This window comes from Branchiostoma floridae, unplaced genomic scaffold (genome assembly GCF_000003815.2).
Source record: "Branchiostoma floridae strain S238N-H82 unplaced genomic scaffold, Bfl_VNyyK Sc7u5tJ_1421, whole genome shotgun sequence".
In the NCBI taxonomy this organism is placed as follows: Eukaryota; Metazoa; Chordata; class Leptocardii; order Amphioxiformes; family Branchiostomatidae; genus Branchiostoma; species Branchiostoma floridae.
This window is the reverse complement of record NW_023365714.1, coordinates 676,365-698,437: the sequence shown is the minus strand read 5'-3', so window position 1 is coordinate 698,437 and position 22,073 is coordinate 676,365. Positions and strand designations below refer to the sequence as shown.

The 22,073-nt window shown below is 43.0% G+C and overlaps 2 protein-coding genes across 18 annotated transcripts in view; both read left to right on the top strand.

Moving 5' to 3' along the window:
* The window catches only part of LOC118407567 (oxysterols receptor LXR-alpha-like), a 71,263-nt gene extending 53,726 nt beyond the window's left edge, over positions 1 to 17,537 (top strand). For 7 of the 14 annotated variants that reach the window (XM_035808057.1, XM_035808054.1, XM_035808053.1 and 4 more), the window contains 7 exons: positions 8,826 to 9,038; positions 9,824 to 9,964; positions 12,831 to 13,024; positions 13,910 to 14,086; positions 14,665 to 14,764; positions 15,093 to 15,203; positions 15,860 to 17,537. In XM_035808057.1, coding sequence (XP_035663950.1) covers positions 8,826 to 9,038; positions 9,824 to 9,964; positions 12,831 to 13,024; positions 13,910 to 14,086; positions 14,665 to 14,764; positions 15,093 to 15,203; positions 15,860 to 16,101 — 1,178 coding nt within the window. In that variant the 3' untranslated portion in view covers positions 16,102 to 17,537. Of the gene's footprint in view, positions 1 to 8,711; positions 9,039 to 9,707; positions 9,779 to 9,823; positions 9,965 to 12,830; positions 13,025 to 13,909; positions 14,087 to 14,664; positions 14,765 to 15,092; positions 15,204 to 15,710; positions 15,758 to 15,859 lie in introns of all 14 variants that reach the window. The other 7 variants (XM_035808050.1, XM_035808045.1, XM_035808046.1 and 4 more) reach the window with 3 other exon arrangements.
* A 2,199-nt stretch (positions 17,538 to 19,736) lies between these two features.
* Positions 19,737 to 22,073, top strand: part of LOC118407568 (beta-parvin-like) — a 92,129-nt gene continuing 89,792 nt past the window's right edge. For 2 of the 4 annotated variants that reach the window (XM_035808064.1, XM_035808062.1), the window contains exon 1: positions 19,737 to 19,895. In XM_035808064.1, the coding sequence (XP_035663957.1) occupies positions 19,769 to 19,895 (127 nt within the window). In that variant the 5' untranslated portion in view covers positions 19,737 to 19,768. Of the gene's footprint in view, positions 19,896 to 21,637; positions 21,934 to 22,073 lie in introns of those variants that run through there. The other 2 variants (XM_035808063.1, XM_035808061.1) reach the window with 2 other exon arrangements.

Sequence of the window (22,073 nt, the reverse complement as noted above, 5' to 3'; positions counted from 1 at the left end):
GTGGTTAGGTATTGGGAAGACAAAGGTTGAGCTCCATTTTGAGCCCCCTGGTGTGTGACCTTGGTACTGCAGCAGAACTTTAGATATGGTTTTTGTATCCTTTGCCATGGACATGCTATGGTCTTGCCTTTTCCGACTGTATGCATGTATGGAGTTCAGGGTTACATATAGAAGATGTGAATGCCCTGTATGTGCATTTCTGGTTAAACAGACAGAGTTTTAAATACCAGCTCAAAAAAGAACAAGAAACAGTCATGCCTTCAAATAGCAGAGTTACCAACCTAGGATTGATGTGTTCAAAAATTCGTACTTTCCCAGAACTATCGTAGAGTGGAATTTGTTACCACCAAGCATAGTAGGGGCATCTTCTCTGGGTAGTTTTAAAGAACACTTGCAGATGGATGTGCAAAAGCTAGGTGTGACGGATCGTTCCGTGTAATATAACCAGCTGCTGCCACGCCGCATGCCTGCGAAGCTGGTGTGTTACGCCGTACGGCGGTTATACTGGCTACCACAGACATACAGATACAGAAGCTGGTGTGCTACGCCGAAGGGCGGTTATACCGGCTATATAGATACAGATACAGAAGCTGGTGTGTTACGCCGAAGGGCGGTTATACCGGCTATACAGATACAGATACAGAAGCTGGTGTGTTACGCCGAAGGGCGGTTATACCGGCTATACAGATACAGATACAGAAGCTGGTGTGTTACGCCGAAGGGCGGTTATACCGGCTATATAGATACAGATACAGATACATCTAGGGTTGTTGGCCTTTTGATGAGAGCACTAGAGGCTGATGGCCTTGGTTGGGCGGTACTTACAATGTAGCAGCTGTGCATATTACTAAGGCCATAGTACAGTAGTTCTAATGTACACTTGCAGACGTGCAGGTAGTATAGTTTGCAAACATTTGCAGGCACTATAATGCAAACATTTGCAGGTAATATAACTATGCAAACATTTGCGCAATTGATTGCAAAGAAAATGCAAACAACATGTGCAGTCAGATGTGAAAAGTTAGGTGTTCAGTGTAATATAACCAGCTGTTACTGTACAGCTTTATTTTGTATGCAGAAAAAGGTATTTCAAGCCCTGATACAGAATACCGATATCAGATATGCAGGATAACCAGCAACAGGCAAATTCTACATGGACCTGAACCACTCTGAAAAAAACAACAACATAGGTTTAAATAGATGAAGAATGGATGAAACTGCACTCTATTGAGAAAAATTTTTGTTCTTAACGGAATAACTATAAGGTGGCAACTTTCAGTTATGATTTTATATAAACAAAGACCAGGAACCATACTATTGTCATAACCATCAGTACCATCTAAAATTAAAACAAAGTCCTGATGTAATAACAACACAGGCACAAACTGCAGTTTATGTTTGAAAGATACATGATTGTGTACATATATAATATAACTTATAATTGGAAAAAGCAGAGGATACAGAGTACATGTATGTTTTTGAAGCAGCCAAGTTTATTTCCAGTTAATCCACTATAAGGGTTTCTTTAATCCAGTTGACCATTTGCCTGTTCCAGTATGCAGACCTGTCCTATCAGATTGGTGAACCCTTCTGTCTGTCTGTAAGAGTTCCACAAAAGGTCGGACTGGCAAGATTCCAGTTTGCCTTTGAGGCCGCCCCTGCCGGCAGGAAGGAAATTGGAGTAAAGTGCATGTCTATGTTACCTGATACTGGCTAACGTCACATTTTTAAACCTGGGCTTGGCTTGGCTACCTGGGGAATTGTAAAATAGAGATGTATACGTAAAAATATACAAAAGAATGCCCAGGACTGACCTTACGTCTTATGTAGTTTGGTGTCTTTTATATCTTACTTTTCACTCCTGAAAGTTGCCCGGTCGGGCCTCGGTTTGGAAATGTGACGTAGGCCTCAATTTTTTTTTGGCACATGTTAAGTTTTCATATTCAGATGTTTTGACGTACTACGTATTCAACAGGGGGAGGAAAAGTTGAATCCGCCTGGCTATTTAAGGACATTGATTGATATACACTGTACATCACATTCTGTTAATTGATATGTGTTTTATCTGACCTTGGCTCTTCCCTCATGGCCTCAATGAAAAGCGGCCTGCAGGCGAATTGGAAGTCATGAATTGACAAAGGTTCAAACAAACAAATTCACCACTCAGAACTGTGGGAATACTGTAAATGCATTCAAATTCGTGGGTTATTTCATATCGCGGTAGCGGGAAAAATGACTTTTCGCGGTGGTTTTAATTTCGTGGTAAGACCATAGACTGTAGTTTAATACCATAGATAGACAAATGTACGCAGTGGTTTTAAGTTCGCGGTGAAGTGATCTCCACGTAAACTGCAAACATTAATCCACCGCGAACATTTCTGCATTTACAGTAACCGCCTTGGTATAGTAAACTTCCCCTCAGACTCAGTTTTCATGTTCAACTTGATTTTTTCAGTTCAGAAATGCTTGAAAACCAACAACTTGGATTGGTCCAACCTACATGTGTAGCAGGAGCTGCCCCCCTCCCCATGAGAACAGATCTACATGTACACCAGGTGTACCCTGGGAGCCAGCCGGGATCGGGCAGCTAGGACAGTTTATTCGGTGGCTCAAGACAGTCAGGCCCGCCCGATCTCCTATTAGCGCCCAGGGGAGTTTAAGCCCGATGAGGTCCACCTGCCCTTTCAAGGACAAGGGTAGCGATAACTCCTTCAGGCTTAAACTCCCCCGGAGCGCTTATGTGAGATCGGCGGGCTGACTGCCTTGGCTCTCCGAAAAAAACTCGCTAGCTACCCGGTCCTGTCTGGCTCCCAGGGTAGTACACCAGTTACAGGAGAAGTGGTAGTGAGTGGGGGTGGTGACAGAAAAGAGACATGTACGGAAACACACTTAGTCGGGAAGGTTTGTTTGACAAAAAGTTCTCCGCCTTGTTGGAAGACAGCTTCATTAGGCTTAGGTCACATTTCAAAACTGGGGCCCGGCCGGGATGTTTTAAGAAACGAAAAATAAAACTGTATACCTAGAAATATACACAAATCATGCCCATGACTCTACAGGGCTCGAAATACTGGGTGCATGTGCACTCAGGTGCACCCAAAATGGAAACTGTGCACCCAATTTTTTTCAGTGGGTGCACAGGGTGCACCCAAATATTTTCTTAGGTTTATGTATGGAAAGATATCAAGTATACTAGTATACATCATATTCTTGACATCTAAGTGTTAGAAAGATAATAAAATGTCTGTCATGTTACTTGTTTAAGAATTTGATAGCTTGTAACTCAGTTTTGTTACTAGTTTTTTTTGACATTCTACTTTATTTCATGTGGTACACCCAAAATTTTTTGGTGCACCCAATTTTTTTAAGCTTGGTGTACCAGTGCACCTAATCCAAAAAATGAATTTCGAGCCCTGCTGTAATTTTGACATATTGCGCCGCTTTGGAAATGTGACCTACATGTAAGCCTTACCAGGGTGGAAAAATCTAGAGTTCCTATAGTGGCAGTGTGGATGTTTTGAGGGATGCTTCTTACAGAGTTCTAAACAAACAAACATGTTGGAGTGGGCTGGAGGGGAGCTGTGTTTTGTGACTGGGTAACAGATGGACCGAGTTTTAGTAACATGACATGGCAGTACAGCTGGGTACTTTCATCAGGCTGGGAAATCATTAGATAGGAGTTGTTTGTACAGATCCAAGGGTTGTTTGAGCACAAAGAACTTTGTTAAGATAATTTACATGACACAAGTCTAAGTACAGATGTCTTGAAGTTGAGGACAACATAGCAGGCCTTCTCGTCTTGATACTCTGTTTTTGTTTTTGTTTTTTTTTGTTTATTCTGTTTTCTTTAGCCAGTGTGGCCCAACTCAGTGTAACCACACTGCTGTACAGAAGGGCCCTGGATAACACATAGTACATGACACATCAACACAATACATAACATACAAATAATATACACAAAAGACTGTTGTATTTAATCGTGGTCCGGTCGTGAGGTCAGAGGTTAGCTCTCAGTTTCATCATACACTTAAATGTTGTAATGTTCACCGCAGAAGGGCCCGCCTGTGTGCAACAAGACCAGCCAGACTTCTGCAGGCCTTTCTGCAGGTTTCACAGCTGAATTATTTTGATGCAGTTCAAGTCTCTTTCTTCTTCTGTCAGCAGTCTTCTGTTTGGCAATTTGGCAATACTCCAATATTACGTGCCTAATATTCAAACAGAAAGCATTAAGCAAACACAGCAGACTCGTACATTATTATGTATGTTTAAAATGTAATGAATAGATCGGCTAGATTTCAACAAGAATGTCCTTCAACTACTACAGAACTGTCTGCGAGACGAGGTAGCAGTTTATTTCGTAACATTTGTATCCAATTTCCAAGTGTAACCACTTGACTGTGTCAGCCTGTCCTGTGGCTTGTGTGGTGTGGAGACGTGTGTACCTTTTACCTATCACCAAACACGCACACCTTGTTACACCTGTCCAGGTGTGTGGATGGGTGTACACCTGTAGGTTACAGGTGTTTGTGTACAGCATTGTCACCTGAGTTTTACCTGACCTACTTTAAACAGATATAGGTCACAAACTGACAGGGTGAAACTGATTTGAGATGTCAGCTGTTTTGGTTGCCCATTTCACAAGTTTTAGGTGGGCAGAAATATCAACTATTTTTCCTATTATGATTTTATGCACTTAGAATATTGTTATTGATAGTTATTTTGTCCATAATGTTCGTTTTGTATCGTCCTTGTCTCAGTCAGCAGGGTTAGCCCTTTGTAATAGCCACAGGCAAGTTGGGCAGCCCTGGCTGTGCGTGCTGAACAGCCAAACCAATAAATATTAGATAATATCTTTTATGTTGTTGAAGGCTGCTTGTTTTTCCAATAATGATAATTATGCAGTCAGCCAAAACAATCCTTTTCTTTCAGCTCCCGTCCATGTATTATGATATCCTGTTTTGCATTGTTGTTATATAAACAGTGTCAGACTGTACTAAACAATGACATCATACGTTAGTCAGGCTTCCACCTTTCGCACACTGAGAGTTATAGCTGTATGGCTACCATTTTTCTATCCCTTACTCCAGGGATAAAGAGTCCACTAGCCCTATTGTCCAGGGCAAGTGAAAGTGCTGTTCGGGCAAGTGCATGTCCTACCCCACTTGTCCGATCGGGCAAGTAAGATTTTTCCATTGATTTTAGTGCAATTTTGATATACATGTACTTGTTACTTTTTACAGTCATGACATCAAGCAATTGTCTACAGAGAATTCCATTGCTGGAAGTGAAAATGCATATGCTACAGTGACATTTGAATTTTGGGCAAGTGAAAAATTGGTTCGGGCAAGTACATTTTTTATGTGCTTGCCCGATAGGACAAGTGGATTTTAGAAAACTTGTTCAACCCTGTACTCGTTACTGGTTTACCGTCTTTTGTGGCAACAATGCAACACAAGCCAGGAGGTGAGAACTTGCTGTTGCTTTGTTGGGTGAAAAATAAACATGAAACCTGACCCCATCTCATACATATCATAAATGCTGATAGGGACTACATGTAGTTAGAGTTTAACTCTGACAATGTCTGCTTCTGAATGGTGCTGGTGAATGACATTGACTATAGCGGTACCAGGGTTCGAAATACACATACTTAACTTGCAATTTGCACGTAATTTTCGAGATTTGCACGTAAAAATATTCTAAACTTGCAATCTTGCATGTTGAAAATACCTGGCCCATAGTAAAAATACTGAGGAATTAGACACCCTACTCTTAGACAGAACAATATATGGAAATCTTTCTTTTTCCTTGCCGCCAAAGGACAGAATGACGGATGCTGGCTAGATCATTGCAGTATAGACTAGTTGTATTTTGCATGTAAATTTTTCAAATTGCACATAAAATTTTTGCCAACTTGCAATTTTGCATGTAGCAAAAAAAAAAGGATTTCGATCCCTGGGTACTGTAGGTGAGGGAGAAGGGTAGACAGTACAAACTGTTGGTACCCACAGCAAACAGGCTCTGTTTTTAAGTTGATATAAAAAGTTAGCACCTACATGTATTTCTTAAAGCCCAGGAAACAGCCAAGATATCTATAAAATAGAATGGTTATGGCCCCCTGTGTACCTGTATGTGGCCTCAGTGCCCTGAAAATAAAACGACCACCAACTTCAGTTAATTTGAGAAAGAACCAAATTGTAGGTTTGACAGTATTACACAAGATTACGGTTGTCACAATATCCCATAATCTCACTCGTGACCGGAGTGTGCGGACAGAAAGCCGGTTGTCATGGTTGCATAACCACGAAGCCTGTTGCCACGGTCACCTGACCAAGAGGCTGGTTGCCATGGTTTCATTGATGTGTCCTCTCTTTGAAGTTCTCCTGCCCTGACTGGTGCAGGAGATGTGTGCATGATGTTGTTATGAAGTGGTTTTTGGAGTTAGGGCTGGAAGACAGGCTGCTCATGTATGATAATGGCAGGAAGGCTTCAGCTGTATGGTAACTCTACGGTTCAACTCTGGACATCTCTTCACGGCGTTCACGGTTGGGGTCACTCGTTCTGTGGAGGTGTGGCTATTTTCACTGTCTGTACTACAACTACTGTTTCAGTATGAAAGGGACGTCATATTCACCAGATTCATGTGTATTGAATTATCTGTCAGACATTTGGTAGATGATAGTTTTAGTCGACTACATGTACGTTTGTGCTGTCAGTGGTAGAATAATTTTCGTCTTCGTTACTAGTAGAAATCTTGACAAGTGTTTGGACCAGTTGGATGGCTCCAAGCCAGGTTGCCTGGATGAGACGTGTTTATATGTGTGTCCTTCCTGATGAAAAGTTAATTAATAAGAATAGAGCAGCATGAGTTGGACAAGAGTTTTTGTGCGTTTGATGTCCGTTTGTAGTCGTAGAAACTAGGCTATCTGTGGCCTGGGGTCTCGTATGTTATTTGATCAGAATAGATGTGAACTGAAGTGGAGTGTGTCTTAAATTCTAATGAAAAATACTTAGAGCTGGCTGATTTCAGACACTGTTTCTGTGCCTTTGATATCATTTATAGTGTTGTAGAGTGGCTATCAGTGACCTGGGATCGCGTATGATATTTGATCAGAATAGATGTGAACTAGAGTGGAGTGTGTCTTTCTAATGAGTTATACCAAGAGCTCAGGCTTGTTTGGGATACCGTTTGATATCATTAGTATACATGTTGTAGTGTTGCTGAAAGGCTATCTATAGCCTGGGGTCTTGTGTAATGTTTGATGTTATAATAGAGTCAAACTAGAGAAGCCTGCGTTCATGTAAAATAATAATTATAAGTATGTCGGCTTTATTCTGTCGTCTTTTCAATGCAATTTACAACATGAAGAGGCCAGCTAATGCAGCAGATGTGAAATGCCTTGCAGATTAATCAACAATTATAGAAGGCTTTAAACAACATCACATATGTTCGAAGGTCTGTACATGTCTGTGGGCGTGTTGCTAAGCAACCACAGCTGCAGGGTGGAGGGTCGAGTTCCAATCTCAGAGATAATTGTAGAAAAGAAGAATCATCAGTTTCTGCTGCAACACTTTAGTGTGGAATTGTTTGTGCCAAATATGTACAGTCACGGTTTCCATAGCTACATTGAGTAAATCTGATTGTGTGGTGTTTGTGCCGTGTTTATTTCAGCTTCATAAGAACGACTGTAGACAGGATAGTTCCATCATGGTTTCCATAGCTACAGTGAGTTAAACTGATTGTGTGGTGTTTGTGCCGTGTTTATTTCAGCTTTATAAGAACGTCTGTAGACAGGATAGTTCCTATATTCTGCAGACTCCAGAGTAGCTGAACAGTTCGTGGTTGTACGGCTGAGTAGTCTGCGCTGAGCTTTGAAGGTTGCTCTTTATTTCATCATGAGGAGATCCATTCACACACATGATGATTCTGGTTTCCTACAGATGTTGGAATATTTGGACAGTTCGTTGGTGTTTAGTGACATCACAGGTACGTGACACTGTGTAGTCCTGTGGTGTAAGTGACTCCAGAGTAACTGAACAGGTTGTGGTTGTACCGTTTAATCTGCGCTGAGCTTTGAAGGTTCCTCTTTATCCCATCATGAGGAGATCCATTCACACACATGATGATTCTGGTTTCCTGCAGATGTTGGAATATTTGGACAGTTCCTTGCTGTTTAGTAACACTGCAGGTGCGTGTGTAGTCCTGTGGTTTAGGCTAGGTGACCCTGCCTCAGGACCAAAGGTTCGGAGTTCGAATCCTGGCTGTTGTCACTCGCCTGACTTGCTCGCTGCTGGAAAGGGTTGCAGTCCTTAGGACAGAATATTAAGCCGTGGTCCACTGTACAACTTTCTTGTCATAAAGAGCTAGGGGAATTTCCCCTAATACAATGAACCTGTAATTATAGTGTAAATACTGTATATGATGTCCTTCTTCTTTTGTCATGACCAGTAGAAGATTTGCTAGGTCTTCAGTGAGCTGAACTGGTTAAAGATCACTTTCACTCAGATTTTCACTTTCTCTTTCTCCCACCTGAGTATCGTTCCCCCTGAGCTGGTTTCGTCAGATATTTCTTTATTATTCAGCTTGAGGAGAACATTACAGTGTGCAGACAGGAGAATCTCTGTTTTCTCTGATCTGTACACCTGAGATGTGCAGGATTGTGAGCTGAATTTTGACATCACTTTCACTAACTTTCCCTTCCTGTCCCCCGCCACAGTGTCGTTACCAGAGCCGGTGCACAGTACGATAAAGGGCGACCCGGGCGCGCTGCTGGTCGCCGCGCAGGATTGCATCATCACTTTCACTAACTTTCACTTCCCTCCCGCCACAGTGTCGTTACCTGAGCCGGTGCACAGTACGATAAAGGGCGACCCCGGCGCGCTGCTGGTCGCCGCGCAGGATTGCAACGGCAGCTTCGAGAACATCCCTGTCAAGCGGAAGAAGGGTCCGGCGCCCAGGCTGACGGAGCCGGAGCTATGTCGGGTCTGCGGCGACCGGGCGTCCGGGTATCACTACAACGTTCTCAGCTGCGAGGGCTGCAAGGGTGAGTGTTACAGGGTATCACTACAACGTTCTCAGCTGCGAGGGATGCAAGGGTGAGTGTTACACTGGTATCACTACAACGTTCTGACAGGTTAGGTTTCACTGCAACATTCTGATTAGCTAGGTATCACTACAATGTTCTGAGTGGCTACTGGCTAGGTATGGCTACAATGTTCTGATTATCTAGGTATCCCTACAACATTCTGAGTGGCTAGGTATTACTACAATTTGTGGGTCTCAAACCAATGTTCAGTGGTTAGGGGATCACTTCAAAGTTTTTACAGTCCTGGGTGTTTGACCAGCGTGTAATGTCATACAGACTGCGAAGGTGACAGTTCAGAATGGCAAGGATGTCACATTAGATCTCACATGGGCCTTGACCTCTGTCCTTTGACCTTTGCATCCTTAACCTATGACCTTTGTGTGTCACTGTGCAGGGTTTTTTCCGTCGCAGCATCACAAAAAATGCTGTGTACAAGTGTAAGTACGGCGGGAAGTGTGAGATGGACATGTACATGACCTTTCACCCCTAACCCCTGACCCTTGTGTTGCAGGTTTTTTCCGCCGCAGCATCACGAAGAACGCGGTGTACAAGTGCAAGTACGGCGGGAAGTGTGAGATGGACATGTACATGACCTTTCACCCCTAACCCCTGACCCTTGTGTTGCAGGGTTTTTCCGTCGCAGCATTACGAAGAACGCGGTGTACAAGTGCAAGTACGGCGGGAAGTGTGAGATGGACATGTACATGACCTTTCACCCCTAACCCCTGACCCTTGTGTTGCAGGGTTTTTCCGTCGCAGCATTACGAAGAACGCAGTGTACAAGTGCAAGTACGGCGGGAAGTGTGAGATGGACATGTACATGAGGAGGAAGTGTCAGGAGTGTCGGCTAAGGAAGTGCAGGGAGGTCGGCATGCTCGAGGAATGTGAGTCCCTTTCCTTTAAGTTACTGTAAATGCAGAAACTTTCGCGGTGGATTAATGTTCGCGGTCTTCGCGGTGGCTGCTTCACGGCGAATTTAAAACCACCGCGAACATTTTCCATAGCAGTAAGAGACAACAGTGCATGTTGCTACCGCGAACTTAAAACCACCGCGAAAAGTCCTTTTCCCCGCTACAGCGAAATTAAATCCCCACAAACTTGCATTTAAAGTAGTTACAACAAACACACACAGAATTAAGAAGTTCAACCAAACTTGCTTGGCTGAGTGAAAAGGAGAATTCTACAACAAAGAAGAAAAAAGAAATATAAACAAGTTAAAGAAAGTGGTGATGTGAGCGGATCAAACCATTCCGGCCAAAATGGGGTAGGGAATTTCCCGAGCAGCCTCGTAACCCCTGCTTCGCCTATTAAGTCAGTGAAGTCAAGCTTTCCTAAGCTTGATGTTTCTGACTTATAAATATAGGGAGATGAGATGCTACTACAGTTATCCCTATGGGCCGTGATGGCCCTACGAACCTGATTAAAAAAAAAGAAGAAAAAAAGCCGACACATTGGCCGAGTGGGTAGCACTCACACTAAATGAGGAAGAGTATGGGAGTTTAACACACATTACTACCAGTGGACCAGCCCCCTGCTGTACACAACAGATGCTTAGGGGTGGCACCCATCTTCATTTCTGTAGCCCTTGGGCCACACATTTATGCAAGTCACTACAGCAGGGGGCTAGTCCACTGTCAGGTAGTAGTGTGTGTTAAAGGACAGCATCAGAAAATTTTCAATTCTTTATTTTCCAGTAGTTTACTCATTAAAAAGTTGATGTACGTCAATTTTTACATTGATCCGCCTAATATGACCCTGTAGACACGTTTGAACTTCGCGCTCTCCTCCTCTCCCCGCCGCGCTGGCCGATGACGTAATGGCCTCGTTCTGATCGTCTGAGATTGTATATGACGTCACGGATCCGAAACTTCTAGCCAGCCATTTTGCTCGGTGAACCTCGGTCCTCTCAGCGGTAAATAATCACCCCGCCATTCTGGAGTTCAGTTTGTTGTCATTGAAAATTACTTTCGTGGACCTGTAAGTCGCATTGTGAGCTGTCTACGAAGCCATAGTCCCCGGGAGACTGAACATGAATAAGCTTGCCTGCGTGTGAACCGCGCGGCGACGGAACGAAATCAAAACAATGGTGGTGGGGGAGGTTCACGCACCGTGCCATTCTGGACTATTACAAGAGCGAGTTCGGGTCAGTTCTTACCTTCTCCTTTCCGGACAGCACAGCGATAATTACACGTAAGCTTCCACGAATTTTGGTTGAATTCACAATTGTCCAACTGGCAGGGACATTAAAAAAATCATTCTCTGACAACATACCCTTGATCGCTACATATCGAACGATCCCCCTTCCGCGCCGAAACATACATACAGCATTGTTGTTTTTACATACAACACAGGCCGGCATTGTGAATGGCGCGAAATGTCGGCTTCGTTTCAGAGTCCGTGATTTGTTTTGAATGAACCCCCAGCAATCTCCGCCAAAGCTACATGATTGAAAAACCGACCAGTCCAGATAATTTACCCGAGAAACAGAAAATAAAGTGAGAGGCGAGGCGTAACTCGCACGATCTGTACAAGTTGTGGTGCTATCTGTTTCGGCGCGAAAAGGGGGTTGTTCGATATGTAGCGATCAAGGGTATGTTGTCAGTAGAACAAACGAGGTCTACAACTGTGAATTCAACCAAAATTCGTGGAAGCTTACGTGTAATTATCACTGTGCTGTTCGGAAAGGAGAAGGTAAGAACTGACCCGAACTCGCTCTTGTAATAGTCCAGAATGGCACGGTGCGTGAACCTCCCCAAAAACCATTGTTTTGATTTCGTCCCGTCGCCGCGCGGTTCACCCGCTGCAGACAAGCTAATTCATGTTCAGTCTCCCGGGGACTATGGCTTCGTAGACAGCTCACAACGCGACTTACAGGTCCACGAAGTTAATTGTCAACAACAACGGACTGGCTTCCAGAATGGCGGTGTGATTTCCCGCCGAAGGGACCGAGGTTCACCGAGCAAAATGGCTGGCATGGCCAGAAGTTTCAATTCTGATTTGTGACGTCAGCGCGCAGGCAATCAGAACGAGGCCATTACGTCATCGGCCAGCGCGGCGGGAGAGCGCGAAGTTCAAACGTGTCTACAGGGTCATATTGGGCGGATTAATGTAAAAATTGACGTAAATCAACTTTTTAATGAGTAAACTACTGGAAAATAATGAATTGAAGATTTTCTGATGCTTTCCTTTAAACTCCCATACTCTTCCTCATTAGTGCTGAATGCTAAGTAGAGAAAGCAGCATTCGATGAGCATGTACCATTTGGTATGACCTACTGAATGCAAGACAAACACCCAGTGGCATATGTTTGGGCCACCTAGTATCATGTTCGGAACTGCAGGGGCTGATATTGTGCAAGACTTTAAAGGAAAATGATTCAAATCTCTTGAAGCTGCATGTAAACATCCTTGAATTATAGTTTCATCAGGTTGGTACGTCACTGAATAAAGAGACTCCGTGAACCATACACCAGATGATTATTATTATTATTGCTTTAATCTTACCTATGTGCATTGTAAATATTTTGCACAAAGCTGTCTGTACGTATTGATGTAAATACTTTACGTTTTGTAACCGCATCTGAACTGTGAGCAGCGACACCTGTCCTGCAGTACAATGTGAACCAGTCAGAATTGCCCTGAAGAAGGTGACAGACGGTCAACGAAACGTTCGTGAGAATAAAGCAATGGTTGAATGTGTGAATTATTTATTATTCAGTGCATACAAACAAAACTGCCGTTTTCTTCTCAGGTTTGTTATCGGAGGATCAGATCAAGGCGAAACGGCTGCGCAGACAGAGCACGGACCCCGCATCTCCTGCCGCGGCCGCCACGCCAACGCTTCCCGCGAAAATGTCGCCGGAACAGACGGAGATCGTAGAACAGCTGCTGAAGGCGCAGAGGGAGGTCCTGCACCCGAGTAAGGAGGACGTGGAGAAGGTCACGGTGAGTAGTATAGGAGGGGCAGGGGGAGTGTGAGTGTTCAGGAGGGTGAGTAGTATAGGAGGGGCAGGGGGAGTGTGGGTGTTCAGGAGGATGAGTAGTATAGGAGGGGCAGGGGGAGTGTGGGTGTTCAGGAGGAGGAGTAGTATGGGAGGGGCAGGGGGAGTGTGGGTGTTCAGGAGGGGGAGTAGTATAGGAGGGGCAGGGGGAGTGTGGTTGTTCAGGAGGTCCTGCACCCGAGTAAGGAGGACGTGGAGAAGGTCACGGTGAGTTATCAGTATTGTTGCCTTCCTTTGAGGCACCAAAAATGTAGAAAACTGTTACCTTAACTTGTCATACAATTTTGTCACACTAATCTTTCATGAACTAGTTATTGCTTTGTTAAACATTCTAGAGTATTTAATTGTGCTGTAATCAATTTCATAAACTATTGAGAAAGATTAGATTAAAAGATTTTGAAGTCTAATAGAAGTTCAAAGGATCTACACAAAATGTCTTGTGTAAAATCCTTAAATGGTATTCCTAAAACTTGATGTTCGATACTTAAACTGACTGAAGTTGTCGGCATCTTTGTAAGTTTATGATAATTCCTTTTGGGGAGTCCTGAGAGCTCAGTTAGAAATAATCTACTAATGCAGTTGTAGAGATTGAGTTGTCTTTTAGTATTGTTAACCTCGATGTTTGACCTTCATCAAAGAAAACTCCGTCTGTCCCTTCAATATGACACCACAACCCTTAGATTTCTACGTTAAACACGTGACAGTTTTTGACCTAGTATTTTTATTTCTTAAACATTAAGAGCTTCTCTTAAAGTTGATCCATCTGATGTGATTGTAGTATTATTTTTACAAATTCTTTATTAATCAAAGCTCTGTTTGTTCCCCTCAGCCGTGGCCGAATGACTCAGACCAGTCGAAGGAGGCAGCAGAGGCGAGGTTCTCCCACTTCACAGACCTGACCATCCTGGGGGTGCAGGCCATCGTGGAGTTCAGCAAGCGGATCCCGGGGTTTCTGAGACTCACACGGGAGGACCAGATTGTGCTGCTTAAGTCTTCAGCCATCGAGGTAAGGAAACTTCCTTAAGTCTTCAGCCATCGAGGTAAGGAAACTTCCTTAAGTCTTCAGCCATCGAGGTAAGGAAACCTCCTTAAGTCTTTAGCCATCGAGGTAAGGAAACCTCCGCCTTTCTTATCTTAGAATTTCTGTAAGACGATCCCTGGGTTCTTCAGACTTACACGGGAGGATTGGATCGTCATCAGTCATCGAGAAAAGGAAATCTCCTTGCTTCTTTTTGACATGTTGTATTCTGGAAAGGCCATGCATGCCACCTAGCAATTTAAATATGCAGTGCAGCTAACAAGTGTTCTGTTCTATTCTGTTGTGTTCTGTAGATCCTGGTTCTGGAAGTTGCTAGGAGATACGATGAGAAAATGGACATGTTGTATGTCAGCACTGCCCCCTAGCTGTTTAGTTACACATTGCAGCTAACTTATGTTCTGTTGTGTTCTACAGATTCTGGTTCTGGATGTTGCCAGGAGATACGATGAGAAAATGGGCATGTTGTGTGTCAGCACTGCCCCCTAGCTGTTTAGTTGTGCATTGCAGCTAACATTTGTTCTGTTGTGTTCTGTTCTGTTCTACAGATTCTGGTTCTGGACGTTGCCAGGAGATACGATGAAAAGATGGACATGTTGTACTTCTGGAATGGGCTCCCGTACAGCAGACACAACTTCAAACACGCAGGTAAGGAAAATGGAAACATAAATACAGAATAAAGAGACTCTTTTTACACAACCAATGCTTTATTCTAACCAACGTTTCAGAGTCAGAATTGCAATGAGGAAGGTGACAGACAGTCACCGAAACGTCGATGAGGATAAAGCAATGCTTGTGTAAGAAGAGTCTCTTTATTCAGTGACGTACCAATCACAGAAACCTGAATACAGTCTTTAGAATGTACCTTGTACATCCGAAATCATGTTTGAGAAAACTTAAGGAAACATTTAGAAAAGTGTTCTCTCCGGGTAGGTGTAGGGGGCCTTGATTGACCTCTGCCCTTTGCCCCCTGCAGGGTTGACGGAGCTGGTGAATCCGATGTACGATTTCTCCAAGAGAATCAGGAACGTCCACATCGATGACACGGCTTACGCCATCCTGGCCTCCATCATCGTGCTCTCCCCAGGTGGGTGCTAGGGGGCCTTGCTGGGTAGTTAGCCATGCAGCAGTGCCACCTTGTGGATGGGTGAGGGACTGCACAAATAGTACAGTAATGTATTGTGGAATTGACATGGTCCATATTCTTTTCCTGAAATGAGCAATCTAGCCCTGGTGTATATAAATGGTTTGAGTAAGTAGACTATTGTGGCCAGAAGGTGCAGGAAGTGTTTGTGAGCTTTTGTGTGTGTGTCTGTCTGTCTATGTCTGTCTTTGTGTGTGTATGTTTGTTGTTTATGTTAATGTTGAATATCTCCCAATCCACCCCCCCTCCCCCCAGACCGGGCTGATGTAAGCGACCACCACACCGTAGAAAAGATGCAGGAGGTGTTCCTTGAGATGCTCCAGGCGTACATCAAGACTACGATGTTTGTGCTGGTGTATGTTTGTGTGTGTGTTGATGTATCTTTGTGTGTGTGTGTGTTGGTGTATGTTTGTGGTAGTTAATGTTGACGATCTCTGCCCCACCCCCCGGACCGGGCTGATGTGAGCGACCACCACACCGTAGAAAAGATGCAGGAAGTGTTCCTTGAGACCCTCCAGGCGTACATCAAGACGACGATGTTTGTGTTGGTGTATGTTTGTAGTAGTTAATGTTGACTATCTCTGCCTCCCTCCCCCCAGACCGTGCTGATGTAAGCGACCACCACACTGTAGAAAAGATGCAGGAGGTGTTCCTCGAGACTCTCCAGGCGTACATCAAGACGACGATGCCCTCGGACCGGCTCCTCCTGCCCCGGATCCTGATGAAGCTGACTGACCTGCGAGCCATCAACAACACCCACTGTGAGCAGCTCCTCGCTCTCAAGGTGGAGAACCACAAGATTCCACCCCTCCTCTCAGAGATATGGGACGTTCCACAGTAGCTGCAGCCAACCAGAAGGCTCCCATTGGGCGCTTAGACTTTACAGTAGGGGGGATTCCGTCATATGTTATAATAATCATTCTTCCAATGCTCCAAAAATTGGGGAAGATGTTAGCTATGTACATAATGGTCACAGGTTGATTCGGAAACTTCTGCGAGTTTTTGTTTTGCCGTTTGTTTTTTTGTCGTATTTTCCTCCCTATGTCTGTGTTTGATTCCACTTCTTTTATCGAGTTTTTCTGTGTAAAAAAAATGCTGTCATATTTGAGTATCCAACCTCATTTAGGTGTAGAGGAGCACTCTCCTAATCAAGTACAAGTGGTCAAATTAGAGTTTAAATTAGATCGTGGGTTTTTACTCGATGTTAAAGCTTCTTAAAAACTGATGTTCAGGCGTTAACTTCATCTTTAGGTGTTGACATGTTCCCATGGCAACTATCACCCTGGTAACTACAGCAAAGAGGGCATATCTGCAGCACATAAATGATACATGATATTGAAAAATAAAGACTTTTTACATGGTAAACAGTATTGAAATGCATGCGAGCTGTACATACGAACAAATCAGTGTCGAGTTGTAATCACACAACACCCCTTTACTTTGCTGCAATGGTACAGTCCCCCGACCCTTGTACCCCAGAAGGAAAGTGCTCAAACTATTAAATACTACTATTATATTAGGTGTTATTTTTAAAAGAATGAAATTATAAATATCTATTAGCTGTTCTGTTTTATGTATTAATCTTACATTAATTTTGAGTGACTCTTAGTAAATTAGTGAACTCTATAAGAAGGGAATGTATTGTACATATTGGTGATGAAGGCTCAGATTTTGGGGCGTGAAAATTTGTTAGGGGCGTCTTGCAGAACTAGAAATTGCACCACAATCAGCGTAACTAGGGCCGTACCAAATTAATTTGTTGGTTCTCTCACATATAGAAAAAAATGTGCAGAACTAAAAGAACATAGGATGAAGGAGAATTCTTGTTACACAATTAATGGGTACTTACATAGCCTACCACTGGTTGTGTCACAAGAATTCTGCTTCATCCTATATTAATTCTACCAACCTGATGAAACTAATTTCGGATGAAAGAACATAATAAGATTGACGCCTTCACACATGTTGTTCGGTATGCCTTGATTCACTCTGTTTTCTCCAAGTTTTCCTCCCTACCCTCTGGTTTTATCTGCTTGCTATATATAACACATTAAGACATTGGAGAACCAAGGAAATATTTTGGTATGGCCTGACAGTAGGATACCCACAACTATAGCCCGCCTCTGTATAAGGTGTGGCCTGTATTACAGATATTGTGTATAATGCAAATTTATTCTAATGATGGATAAATGATATATAGGAAATGGTTATACACGAGAGTGGATATCGTGGAACAAAAAAGTGTGAATATAAATGAGTAGTTTTGTAAAATAAAAAATGAAAAAAAATCTGCCAAGACCCCCTACAGATAGTGGTATGTTCTTCAAAATTAACTGATAACCATCACCCATGGAAGGTGTGAAACACCAATTTAGGGGGGGACAGGGTGGGCTTTGTAAAAGCCGTCGCGCTGAGAAATCCTCTAATAAACAAGAAATATTTTCACTTCGTAAAGTACACTATATAGTCTGTACATCTGCTTGTTTCTATACCAATGTTTTCTTGTAGTTTCACTCGTTAAACCTGTACATGTGATACCTAAAGTGAAATTTGGTAAAAAACAACAACAATGACATCTACCATCATTACTATAGCACTGTTACGACTACCCAAGTCTTTTCTAAAGCTCCATATGCAGGGCTTGAAATACTTTTTTCTGTATACCTGCACAGGTGCAGGTAATGTTGATAAGTACCTGCACCAGACAGATTTTACCTGCACTCTGAATTTAGGAAATCATACTTAAATTGTTCAGGAACCATTGCTAGTTTTGAAATACCTGCACAGCTCCAATTTTACCTGTACTAACCTGCATATGCAGGTGGTATTTCGAGCCCTGATATGAAATAATGTAATATTAATAATAAACAACATATAGTGGCAAGTGGAAGACCAAACGGTCGATGGTCCCATCCGTGGTGCTTTTCCAAACGTCTGGGCTGAACTTTACTTCTGTATGTACGATGGGCTGATCTGTACTCCTGTATGTACGATGTAAGAATGATTTGTTACCAAAGTTGTTTCTCTGTGAAAATGATATAATACAGGTATATTGATTTCTCTGGGCACGTCTGTGGTGTTCTCTTTGTAGTGTGTAAATAGCATTTATAGTTATATTTGCATGAATGAAATCCCTGATGGCCTTAGTCTCCAAGCAGACCCTACCGTGCCTTAGAGATAGTATGAAAGCTGGGCAAGGAGTGTAGCCGGACAGCTTTGATACTATCTCTAAGGCACAGTAGGTCTGGTGAGACAAGATGGCCTGACACACCAGTTAAGGCCATGTTAGTTTGATTATATGGATAACATCATTTGGGAACCCTAAAACTGATGCGAGCGTGCAAATAAAAGAAAAAGAGTTAAGAAAAAAAAATGTTGCCTTTCTTATGAAATCTATGTGGACTGAAGGTTGAGCAAATATATGGGATAGCGAATGACAGATTTTTTATTTCTGTACTGTGTACATGTTTCTCCTTCTTTGTTTGACTTTGGGAGTGATTTTGACAATCTGTGACTTAAATACTGTTTTCCTATGCATCACGATTCAGCTGCTTTGTATGATTTTCAGTCCTGTCTGAAACTTTTTTTATATTCGGACACGGCCAAAAATTGATGTGCACACAGATGACATCCATATAATAAAATCAACATGGCCTTATGAAATACTGTTTTTGGTGGTGCCCTCAGATCCTGCATAGTTTTAGCCATTACATGGTGTAACCTGACCTTCATTGATGTGTGGTGGGTTCTTTACATACTGTCCTCAAACCCTGCTGTTTAGTTTCAATCTCTGGGTCATGAATTCGAAACCAGACCTCTGCATGGTATGTACACTCAAATTGATTAAAGGCCAAACAACACAGCATGTGTGATGTGTTGTCGGGCCTAATTAAATTAATTTTCTTCATGCCCATAAAGTGAGTACAGAAATGGGGCATAATCATCTGGTATATTTTGCAGCCAGTAGGTACCCAAAGTGTGGGTAATGAGGCTGTTTAACGTGGTCGAGGCACCTCCTCGAGCACGGGACCCCCGTTTTACGTCCCTCCCATAGAATGTTGATTCGTAAATTTATTATTAATTTGAATTTAGCTTGGTACCAGAATTGGTTTGTACCAGAATTACTTAGATTGAACATAATTGGCAACCAATTTCTGTCCCCAAATTGATAAAACCTCCTTGGACACACAACAGTGCATGCGGTACAGAAGTGACGCCTAGTGAGCAAGAGTGGTATTACACACAGTTTTACGTGATGAAACTTTAATACAGTTTAGATGGATTTCTTACGCATGGGCAAATATGAAGAAAAACTTGAGGTAATATGTTGGTATTTTGGAGCTAATTAAGTGTTGACTCCCCGCAGAAATTAATCGCGTTGAACAGCCGTGATAAATAAATAATGAAGCTGCGTAATTACATGTAGCAATTACAGAGCCCACTCCTAATAAAGAGTGGTATGTCCCGATAACCTTTGACACGTAAATACGCTTTACGATCCACGGTGCATGCTGGGATACAACAACATGGCGACTTCACCCAAAACTCCGACGTTCAAGAAAGACAAAAAAGACGAGTCTTTTTTCGACAAAATCAGCGGAACTCTGGCCAGAAAAAAGCACAAGGCGAAAGAGGGTAAGTCCAAGTAATAGCCCATCTTAACCTTTTTGTCATCTCTTTCTTAATACCGGAAAGAACTTTTCTTAAAGTTCAGGGCGGAGGTTGGTCTTGTCGGAAACCGGACTTCCTGTGTTGTGAGACGAACTCGGGTCAAAATTGCCCCCGTTTCCTTTCCCCAGCGCCGATATTAATGTCGTGGCCTGAATTCTGGGCCAGGGTATCAAATATTACCGTGCCGGGCCGGTCTGAGTGAGGAGCTATGAATAGAAAACGAGTTAAATCGATCTGGCAGGAGTCGGCCCGTGAAATAGCTGCCATATTTGTGTAGGAATTCCCGGAATGTTCAGGGAGCGAACTGTGGGGTGTGCATGGGGGTTCCGGGAGCACGTAGGGAACTTGATCTTGTAATACAAGCCTTATATTAAGTCCTGGGTTACAAGATATTTCTTTATATGACAGATCTAGAGCCGACTGTAAGTTAAAGTGATATGGTGGAATTTACATACTGTACTCAATGGGCCACACCCCTTTATCAGATATCGAACTGTTAGTTCGGTAAATGTAATCAAATCGATCAATCAATTAATTGAATAGTTTGTCAGTGTTGATGAATACATGAAGCAGTCAGACATGGTTCCACAATGACTATCAGTATCAGTTGTGTCATCAGTGGCAGAGTTGTTCATGTCCTGCCCAGACTGTACTGTCTGCATCTGTAGTGTATAGTGTAGGCCATAGGGTATATTATGTACTGTCTACTGTGCTGTTGTGTGTACCTGTGCCCCTTGGCCCAGAACCCTTCATACTACCACAATGGAACATCCTGGCTAGACTTAATTAACTGTTTGGAAGGGACCGGCATCAAGCATCCATTCCATAAGAGGCAAGTAAACAGTTGGAGAAGTGATTCACTAACACAGGCTAGCCGCCCTTACTAGTAATACTCCACCATGGCAAAGCTTCAAACCAACAAAACAGGTCAACAAACTGTTCAGTTTTCAGTCACAGAATCCAACTTGTAAGTTATAATGAAATATATGGATTATATTTATTTTTTTTTAATTTGGAAATTGGATTTCCCCATATAACCCATTTTTGCCTTGTGACAAACCAGCTGTTCACACATTATTTTGGTTGTCGTCTCTGTCTGAGAAGTTAGAAAATCTGTTTGCCAATCTGCCACCATATTAGTTAATCAATGAAGCTCCCCATCTCCCATGTTTGACCCCTGGCCCCTGCTGATTACCTGTCAGGTTGGCTGACCAACCATAATGATGTCATCATCCAGACTGTGGGCTGGACCAATCAGAGTCTCCGGTTCTGATGATGTTATTTTAGCAGAAATGGGTCAAAATCTAATTTCTTTTTCTAATCATACATTGAAAAAATAGACACAAACAAATGGCAACAACAGAAAACTATCTCCAATATTCACAGTGAAGTAGAACACCATAAATTGATTGTGCTCAATCAATTTAACACTGCCATATGGTGTTTTGTAACTTAATCAATAAAAAAGGAAATGAGGAACCAATTGTAGAGAGTCTGTAGTGAAACTGAATGGTATATGTTTACGTATTGAATAATTGTTATCTAAACAGAAGCACTGCTTTGTTTTTATCAACTTGTAATTTGAGTTTTGAAAACCTTGAACCCAAGTCTTCGTTACTTACCAAAAGAACAACAGTCTGGAAACCTTCATCTGGTACAGGAAGGCCTCAGTGTCACCCCCATCACACCCTCATTAACCCCAGAGACCCCCACAGGTCATCCAGCTCCAAAATAGACCTGACATTTCCAGCGACCTGTGATCCCCCATGCGCACCCTCAGCCTGCCTGTAGTGGTGCCTGCGAGAGATTTGGACGTGTGAACAGAAACAAAAACCCGCCGCGCCCGTCAGAATGTCGTGTTTCACGACCCACGAGGCGAAGGAAAACGACGAGGAAGACTCCAGGGTCTTCAAGAGACACAAGACGACCTTCGTGGAACCTAAGGAGGACAAGGACAAGGAGAAAGAGAAGAAGAAGGAGAAGAAGGTGTACCGAGACGAAGGTTTGAGATGGCCGCCTTACGTTCTGTCAGGAGGGACTCTGGGATGCGTGTGTAGAAAATCTGCTGAAACGCGGCGGCCGTAAAACGATTCTTACGAGGTCCTTTCTTCTTGGGTGGGGGTCAAGTTGTGAGACCTATCT